Source organism: Xenopus laevis, chromosome 8L, assembly GCF_017654675.1.
Source record: "Xenopus laevis strain J_2021 chromosome 8L, Xenopus_laevis_v10.1, whole genome shotgun sequence".
NCBI classification, from domain to species: Eukaryota; Metazoa; Chordata; class Amphibia; order Anura; family Pipidae; genus Xenopus; species Xenopus laevis.
This window is the reverse complement of record NC_054385.1, coordinates 67,778,460-67,787,918: the sequence shown is the minus strand read 5'-3', so window position 1 is coordinate 67,787,918 and position 9,459 is coordinate 67,778,460. Positions and strand designations below refer to the sequence as shown.

Genomic DNA, 9,459 nt, shown 5'->3' with positions numbered 1-9,459 from the left:
AAATAAATCTACCAGCTTTTTTTCACTTATCAAGACCTATGTGCGCGGAAGTTTTTTTTGTTTTATATATATATATATATATATATATATATATATATATATATATATATATATATATATATATATATATATATATGAATAAAAACTATATAACATCATGAACCTATATTGGTAGCAAAGCAATTCTCTTGGCTTTATTTAATGTTCACATGTTTTTAGCAGCTAAAAAGATAGTATATAACATATTTTAAGTTTTAAATAATTATATATATTAATCTTTGGATAAAACAATTAAAATAATTCAGATTTTCTTTTCATAGAAGCTATATTGAATGTTTGTGGAAATGGAGGCAGAAAATTACACCGTTGTACCATTTTTCATTATCAAGGGGATCTCAGACATCCCAAAGTTTCAGGCTCCCATTTTCATTCTGGTTCTCCTGATTTATCTATTTGCCCTTGGTGGCAACATAAGCATTCTTTTGCTTGTGGGCATAGACTCTAAGCTTCATAATCCCATGTACTTCTTCCTTGGAAATCTGTCTGTCCTTGATATATCTTCCATCACAGTCACTCTGCATAAGACCTTAGCCATATTCCTCACTGGGAATAAAACATTATCCTTCCCAGACTGCATAACACAAGTGTATTTTTTTATGGCCTTAGAGTGTACTGAGTTGTTAATTCTGGCTGCCATGAGCTTGGATCGTTATGCTGCTATTTGTAATCCTCTACATTATCACATGATTATGAACCCTAGAGCTTGTGTGGTTTTGGCCACTATATGTTGGTTACTGGGTTTTATGGAGGTTATACCACATACTGTTATAATAAATAGCCTCTCTTGTTATACATCAAATGAAATAAATCACTTCTTTTGTGATGTTTTACCTCTGATGAAAAATTCCTGTAGTGATACCACATTGTTAAGGCTCTGGATTGTCACAGAAGGAGTGTTCATCTCAGGAGTTTTCCCTCTGCTAACCACACTTCTACCATACATTTTCATTATCCATGCTATCTTTAAGATACCTTCAACATCTGGGAGACGCAAGGCCTTCTACACTTGTTCATCCCATGTGACATTAGTCATTATTCTTTATTTAACCCTCTACTGTCTATACTTAACTCCCCCGTCAGAGTACACATCGGATTCTCATAAACTATTTTCTCTATTTAACACAGCAGCAGTTCCCATTTTGAATCCACTCATTTACAGTCTAAAAAATAAAGATGTAAAGTCAGCAATGAAACGACAACTGCATTACATGTACTGTAAGATTATATATCCATTCACTTTAAATTTGAAAAAACTTCAAAAACACATTGAAAGCTGATTTTAACTTTTTATTATAATGGCTCATTTGAAATGCTTCGTAGAATTTCACCTTTTCCATAAACAGTTAATATAAGGGAATGCCTACAGTATACAGGTATGGGACCTGTTATCCAGAATGCTATGGACCTGGGGTTTTCTGGATAAGGGATCTTGCCTTAATTTCCATACCTTAACTCTGCTAAAAAATACATTTAAATTTTAAATTAAACCCAATAAGATTGGTTTGCCCCCAATAAGGATTAATTATATCTTGGTTGGGATGAAGTACAGGGTACTGTTATATTAGTATAGAAAAAAGAAAATCATTCTTAAAAATTTGAATGATATGATTAAAATGGGAGATGGCCTTCCCATAATTTGGCACTTTCTGATTAACTGATCCTAAACCATGATGTTACAGAAGCTCTCTGTTACAGGCCATGGGAGGACCCAAAGAAGTTGTCTGTGTAATGAAGCATTGCATTTATGGCCCTGCACCTTCTGTACATTTCCACACTAATTTCAGACCATTCATTATGGTAAACTAGGACTGTCCTCTACATTAGGAGAGCTATAGGAGATGGCAAGATAGGTTGTGGCCTCCATTTCCAAGAAAAAATGGCAGCTTCGCCAAGGCTAAAATTACAAGCTGAGTAAGTAATACAGCTGTACCTTTAAGTAAGTTGTTAAGTAAGTAAGTTGGAGGAAAATAATTATCATTTATTATATCATAATGAGTGTATATAAAAATGACACCTGTTCTTATTAGAAAGTAATTTCTTGTTAGAAACTAATTTGAAGATTTTTATGCCATCAATGCCTATGGCACATGTGTCATGCCATAGTTCTAGCCAAATCCACATGATACTAAATGACAGACTGCACATATGCATTTGGTGATTCTCTTAATATGCTCTCTGTGCCATAGGTGTAAATAGTGTGTGTTTGGTACTTTGAGATGCGATTCCTAATGGTGCAACATCTGCAAAGAGTTTAAATGTTCTCTCAGAGCTTGCATAGTTTTCCTCTGAGCACTCCAAAAATTTACAGGAAAGTTCAGAACAAGCCCTATTCATTATACTCATGTTTAAAAGAGGATATACTGTCCCTTTTTCATTTTCTTTACACTAGCAATAACATTTGCCAAGTAGTGATGATTTTTTTGAATTAAAAAAAATGTTTGGGCAAGCAATTCTATAACTTATTCAAAGACAACACTGTCACTTATTTACTCTAAAATTATGACTACAGGTTTTAGTTACATTTAGTCAAAAGTGAATTTAGATTTGAAAAAAAAAATTAAAATTCTGGAAGCAAAAAGACTTACAGATGAACATAATTGTTTTAGTGAATTTAGCACCAAATAGTTTTAGTTTCAACAGCTTTACAATTTTGATCTTACTGAGATGTGTGGTTGTTAGGTTCCATTTTACAATAGCAAACAGGCAATTGTTTGAATGAGAGAGTTGCAGAGGGTTGAAATAAAAACAAAAATGTAGAAACAGTAACAATATAAAAAAAGGTTTGCTTTACAGAGCAATATATTTCATGTGCTAGGGTCAGTAGCACATATTTCTAAGCAGGAAAGGGGCAAAGTACACTTTGAACAAACTGTAAAGTGCCAGCAACAGCAAAATGATACTTGTAACGAACAGTATGCCAAACCCAGAACTAACTGCAAGGTCCGATCATGGCTCACTTTTCTGCCTATAACAGTCGCCTTTTGCTTGGGAGAAACCCTACGCTACGACAGGGAGCAGGCAGTATAGATGAGGAACAGGCCAGGTCAATATCAACAGACAATGCGGTACCAAATCAAGAAGAGGAAACATAGTCAAGTTCACAGGCTGTAGTCAACACCAAGCAGTAGCACAGCAAAATCAGGATCCGAAGAATGGTAATAACAGGTAAAGGTTACTACCAGGCAGCTAGGGTCAAGAACAACGATCAGACAATATATAAACGCACCCAGGAACTATGGAGACAGCCCTACGTTGGGTGATTGGAAAAGTACATTGTAGCTTTAAATATCAGAATTTTTGTGCCAATCGTGATGACGTCACCGGGCAGATCAAATGATGTTATAATGCATTTTAAAATAAAGAGAAGTGTCCAACAATTACTTGCTGGCAGACTTAGTTTCCACAGTGTGCTGCATCTGCAGGATAAACAAGAGGATCTTCATGTTGATTAAAATCAACATTCTCCCACAAACAGGTTATTGTCCACTGTCTGCAATATTTGCAATATTGTGCAAAATGCATGCTGATAATGTTATATAACACAATTTGCCAGGTGAATACTAAAGGCCACCCCATGAATGGTCTATACAATGGAATGGCATCTTAAAGTGATACTGACACGTTCCTATTAAAATAGGAACGTGTCGGTATCAGTGAAAAGAAGCTGCACGCGAAATATAAGCAGCTAAGAGCTTCCCAAAGCAGCCTCCAGCGAACCTTAGAAACGACGACCCTCCGACACCATTAATTCATCTTCCTGAGTTGTTTCAGTCACGCTGGGCTGGGGACGGGCGATCCCTCCATAGGCTAATTACAAATGAAAACAGGACTCCAGTCTATGGAGGGATCACACTGCCCCCAGCCCAGTGTGACTGAAACAACTCAGGAAGATGATTTAATGGTGTCGGAGGGTCAGCTTTACTAAGGTTCGCTAGGCTGGGAGAAACTTTGGGGGGCTTTTAGCTGCTTTTATTTCTGAACAAATCAGACGATATTCTGCCCATGACAGCAATCTTACGAAAGATATGTCCGACAAATTCTAGTGACAAGCTCCCACTGATGTCGTCAGAGAATTTATAGATAGCCGACACAAATCTTTTAGCCCGTCCAATCGACTAAACGACCGATTACCATGGTTCGGAAAATGTCGGGATGATCCACACACTGTCCAAAAATCATAGGAAATGTTTGTACGACTATATCTTTGCGTCTATGGCCAGCTTAAGATAAGAGTACATTGTCTCAACATGTGTAACCCCTTTGGGCCCTGGCTGGCAGCATTATTAATTATACTGAAACACCCCACATAATGTAGGAAATTTTAAATGAACTGGTCACTGGCTCTGACAGGTCATAGAGTTAAGGGCCACCATCGGGGCAGGCACAGAGGGTACTACTGTACCGGGCCTGGGCTTAAAGTGGGGCTCGGCTGTGCTGCACTTTTCGAAATAGCCAGGTCCCCCTTGACAGCGCCAAAGCCATGCCGCATCTTCCGTAGTCCCGAACAGCCGAAGTCCCAAACAGCCGAAGTTGATGGGGGGAAAATTTTGTTGTACAGGGCTTTGTGATTTCTAATGGCGGCCCTGATAGAGTCTCCCGGCACTAAATAAATGATCAGTGTCCAAAAATAGAGGTGCGTGTTTTGTGTGCAGAACAATGGGGACAAAAGTTATGCCTAGATAAGACAATGGGCTGGCTGGCTGTGATGATTAACAAGAAACAAAGTCAAGGTAGTATAGTGTGGGGCAAACAATACATTTTTGTATAGCATCAATTTCACAGCCCCAGTAGAACAAAGGTGAATGGCAAAGAGTTTTTTCGTATCGGGACCCCAACAAACAGTGAAAGCTATCAAGTTCATTCAGGCCCCTCTTGGCCAATGTATCCAAATTAAAAATCCATCTGCATTCCAACTGGAGCAGTGTTTTCCACCCCTGGGGGCAACTTGGCAATGATCAATAATCATACACTTAAGAGATGCCCTGTATGAGAAAGTGCCTGGCTCCAGGTTTATTGGATTTGTTACATTCATAAACGTCTCAGATCGATCAATGGTGATTTGACATCCGTTCTCTAAATGTGGAGACCTTCTTGCCAACATAGTACAGTCTACACAGGCAGGTGATAAAATAAATAACATAAGTGGATGTTCAGATGACCCCGTGTTGAATCTTGAGTAGTCTGCCCGTATGCGGGTGATCACGGTGAGACTTTCCCGCATGTTCACTTCAATAACTGCTTTTTTCCTGCCTTAGCCATTTGTAAGCATTGACAGGCTTCTCTATGACAACGCCTGCCCCAGCTTTACACAGGCAGTTGTTCATAGACAGACTTTGTGCAACACACCTTTCTTATCTCTCTTTACATAAATGCTTTAATAAAGGCTGTGGGACCTTTTTATACAGTTTGTAGTGTGACAAGTGTTGGCACACTATGGGTTTTCACTGTTTATATGTACTATACACTGTATTTCATTCAATGATGACATCACACAAGGGTTTTTGAGCCATCTCATGTATTTATCCTAAGGTGGAGTACATTTCTGTTTACAATGTCTTGAGAAAGGTCCAAAACGGAACTGAAACGACAATAAATTCTTCTTTACTTTTCACCGCAGTTTGTAGTCCTGGTCTGCATCTATTGTTGATCTCTCTCTCTTTGTGTTTTGTAGTGAGTTTCTGCTGTTTGACAGGCAAATCTGGGGGGCCTTTTTGTTGTGTTGTGAGGAGCAAATAAGAAACATTTACTATACAATGCTGAGACCTGTGACTTTCCTGAACATGATTAATAAGGAGATTACGGAGGATATCATATTTATATATTTAACATGGTTAACCTATTTATCAACCTATTTATCATTGTTACAATATATTTCTTTCAAATGAAAAAGCTATGAGGTTTGAAGGTTTAACTAAGGAAAGATAAAATATTACACACACACATAATATCAAAGGCTATTGTGATACTAAGCTCTATAGTTAGTATAGGTATGGGTATTTAATTAAAAGTAGGGAGGGGTATGTGTATGGATGCTGGGTTTTCATTTGGAGGGGTTGAACTTAATGGACTTTGTCTTTTTTCAACCCAATTTAACTATGTAAGGGTAATCTGTAACATTTTTACCGGTATTTACAGTAAGAGCTGTATATTTCTCTCCCTGAAGCTGTTGTAGAGGCCAGGGTCGGCCCAGATCCGCACCCATATCCACTGGACTCCTCCTGGCATGACCTCCCGGAGGGGGGCCGTGCACAGCAGCCCCGGTGGGCCCTGAGCCAGGTAGTGACAGATATACTAGGAAGTTTCAAGAACATTTTTACAGAAAACAGAAATTGATTTTTAGCACAAAGTTCATCCTAGGACTGATTGCTATATTGGAGTCAAGAAGGAATTTGTTTTTCCCCATGCAAACTGGAGAGGCTTCAGATGGGGGGTTTTCACCTTCATTTAGACCAAATGTTTTAACGTGTTGGATGTGCATCTTCTTCACCCTAAATTAGTATATTATTACGTAACATAATATTGCTATTAAAGTGCATAAAGTGCTATATGATCCTGACCACAGTATCAGAATGTCATGCACAAATCTTTCATATGCACATATTATCTTTATGTTTATTTCTTTCCTGAACAGAAACTGTGACAAGTATTTACTTACTCCACCTGTAACAGTAGTTTCCACCTAATCTTTATAAAACAAGTATATGTATAAATGACAAACATATGAATTACAGGAACACTGGCTGCACCTGCAAGTACTTCCCCAATACACAGAAATGTTTTTGAGAAAGAAAGACTTTGCTGACTATTGTGAGTGCAGAATTAAATATCTTTAAAACATGGTACTGTTCAAACTACAGTAGAACCCCCATTTTACGTTTATCAAGGGACCAGAATAAAAACATGTAAAATCAGGAAAATGTATCATGCATTTTAAATTAGGCCCAGTGTATTTGGATCTACCATGTTGGACTCTTAAGAAGTTTATTGGCAAAAACTATAAATTTGTGTAAATCTGTGGTGCTTTTTGTTTTGGCTTTCACTTTATTAAGTGGGTCACAATGGGCATGGCAACTTGGATGGCATTCCATAATGAATGGGTAGAATTAGTATCACTGCATACCAGTCTTATTTATGATAGTTTTCATTGCCATGTGGACCCTACATGAGTACATGACTAAAGCCATAGTACAAACCCCACAATCCCCATTGTTAATTGTATGAATTAAACCACTATCAAAATTGCTGCATACAGACACTTTAAAGGTTTACATGATGAAACTATAAAATGTGGTTTCGAAATACAGAAAGTAAAATTTCTATGGGATATGGCTACTGCTGGGAAAAGTATAAATTAATATGAATACATTAATCCTTATTTTTCTGCAAATTGGAAACTATTACTGCAGGCCTACTGCAAATTATATTTTACTATATTTTAATGAGAAAAAAAGGCACCATTTTGTGATGAGTTTGTGGAATGTATTGAAAACACATAAAGGTTTTAGGTTTCATGTAATCTAATGCTAAATATTGAGTAGAGTACAAGAAGTGATGTTTCTGCTGATTTGCCTAAATACAGGACTTTCTTGATGAAAACAGAGAAGATGAAGATGTTCTAAACCCAGCTATCTGCACTCATTTGGCTCTGTTTTTTCAGGTAATTGACTTCATTCTCAGATTTTGTAACAGATTTAGCATTGGAATACAAGACGTGTACAAGACAGAAAACACTTTGTCCTCTTCTATAGAGTAGGCTAATTTTGGTCTTGTATACACATGTACAAAGAATAATTCCAAAGAACAGAATGACAACAGTGAGGTGGGATGAGCAGGTAGAAAATACATTGGTCTTCCCCTCCTTTGAATGTATATGCCAAATATTGCAGATAATAAATATGTAAAATAATATTATTAAAAATAAAGGTGTAAATCAAAAAGGGCACCAGCAATTGGTATGGCAGACTCTACGCTATGTGTTATACTGCATGAAAGCAGTAGAAGGGGTTTTAGGTCACAGAATAAATGATTGATCACATTAGATCCACAAAATGAGTATTGCATCAACAAAGACACATAAGATCCAGATATAAACAGCATTTGGAGTTAACGATTGCAGAATACTGTAAAGGTTGGCAAATAGCCTGCTTGGGCAGGATTGTTGTTGTAAATCATAAATAGAATGATTTGTAGATGTGGGTCTTCATAAAAACCAAGGATAATAAATTCAGTGACTTGAGTGTCCTTGTGATTTTCCATCTTTAATCTTTACATCAATGTGTAACTGCTAAGGGAAAATATTTTAAAATGATAGGTAGCTCAATAGCATATATATAAGTTATATAATATGTGTTGAACAAAATGTTACTTTAATAGTTCATATACTATTATGTGTATTTTGTGCAATCTGGTACAGGATATGAAAACCATACAAATTTGTGAAAGAACTACATTCAGAAGGAAAAGAAAGAAATGTTCTGATCTTGCTCTGCCCAGGAAAGACATGAAAAAACTCCAGATGACCTTTCCCATCCCTTTCCTAAGCAGTGCAACATCAGAATATTTATCTTCCTGTTTAACTATATCTCTGACATATGCCAGATGAACTAACCAGCAAAGTCGCTGTTGTTAGGAATTTCATTATAATAGCAGCCACTAAATAGCTTAATAGCTTTGAAATGGAAAAAAAATATTTTCAGTATGTGAATCATTTAAGAGATAGATTAACAAACCAAATGGCACACTTTAGACAGGTTTGCAAGTTACAACACAATCATACAACCATATACCCCAAGACAGAGGGAGATAGAGATAAACAGTACAGAAGAGTTAAATGAACAGTAACATCAAACAATTAAATTGTTTTAAAGTAATACAAATATAATGCAGTGTTGCCCTGCACTGGTAAAACTGGTGTATTTGCTTCAGAAACACTACTATTTTTTTATATAAATAAGCTGCTGTGTAGCAATGGGGCAGCCATTCAAAGGAGAAAAGGCTCAGGTTACACAGCAGATAAGCTCTGTAGAACATAATGGTGTTATCTGTTATCCATTAGTTAACCTGTGCCATATAGCCTTTTTTCAATTTCCGGCATTGCTACACAGCAGCTTGTTTATATGATCTATAGTAGTGTTTCTGAAGCAAACAGATTTTACCAGTTTTACCAGTGCAGGACAACACTACATGATATTTTTATTACTTTAAAACACTTCAGTGGTATTAGAAAGGGGGTCATTGGGAAGGCGTGAGGGGGCTACACAGCATATCAGATAATCCCACTGTTACAAAGAAAACTGACCTTGGATCTATGTCTAAATCTGCGTAATATAAATATCAGAGGGAAAAGTAGTAACATCTGCTGACAAATGCAAGGGGTTTGTCAGGTAAAATGGGAGAGCT

At 36.9% G+C, this 9,459-nt stretch overlaps 1 protein-coding gene across 1 annotated transcript; it reads left to right on the top strand.

Moving 5' to 3' along the window:
- Positions 1-344: 344 nt before the first annotated feature.
- On the top strand, positions 345-1,337 carry LOC108699538 (olfactory receptor 1019). The gene has a single exon (XM_018231634.1). It carries the CDS (start codon positions 345-347, stop codon positions 1,335-1,337), a length of 993 nt encoding a protein of 330 aa, XP_018087123.1.
- The last annotated feature ends 8,122 nt before the right edge of the window (positions 1,338-9,459 follow it).

What these genes read in the sequence shown, in the direction of transcription:
- LOC108699538 (XM_018231634.1), top strand. Translation starts at nt 345, where the DNA reads ATGGAGGCAGAAAATTACACCGTTGTACCATTTTTCATTATCAAGGGG.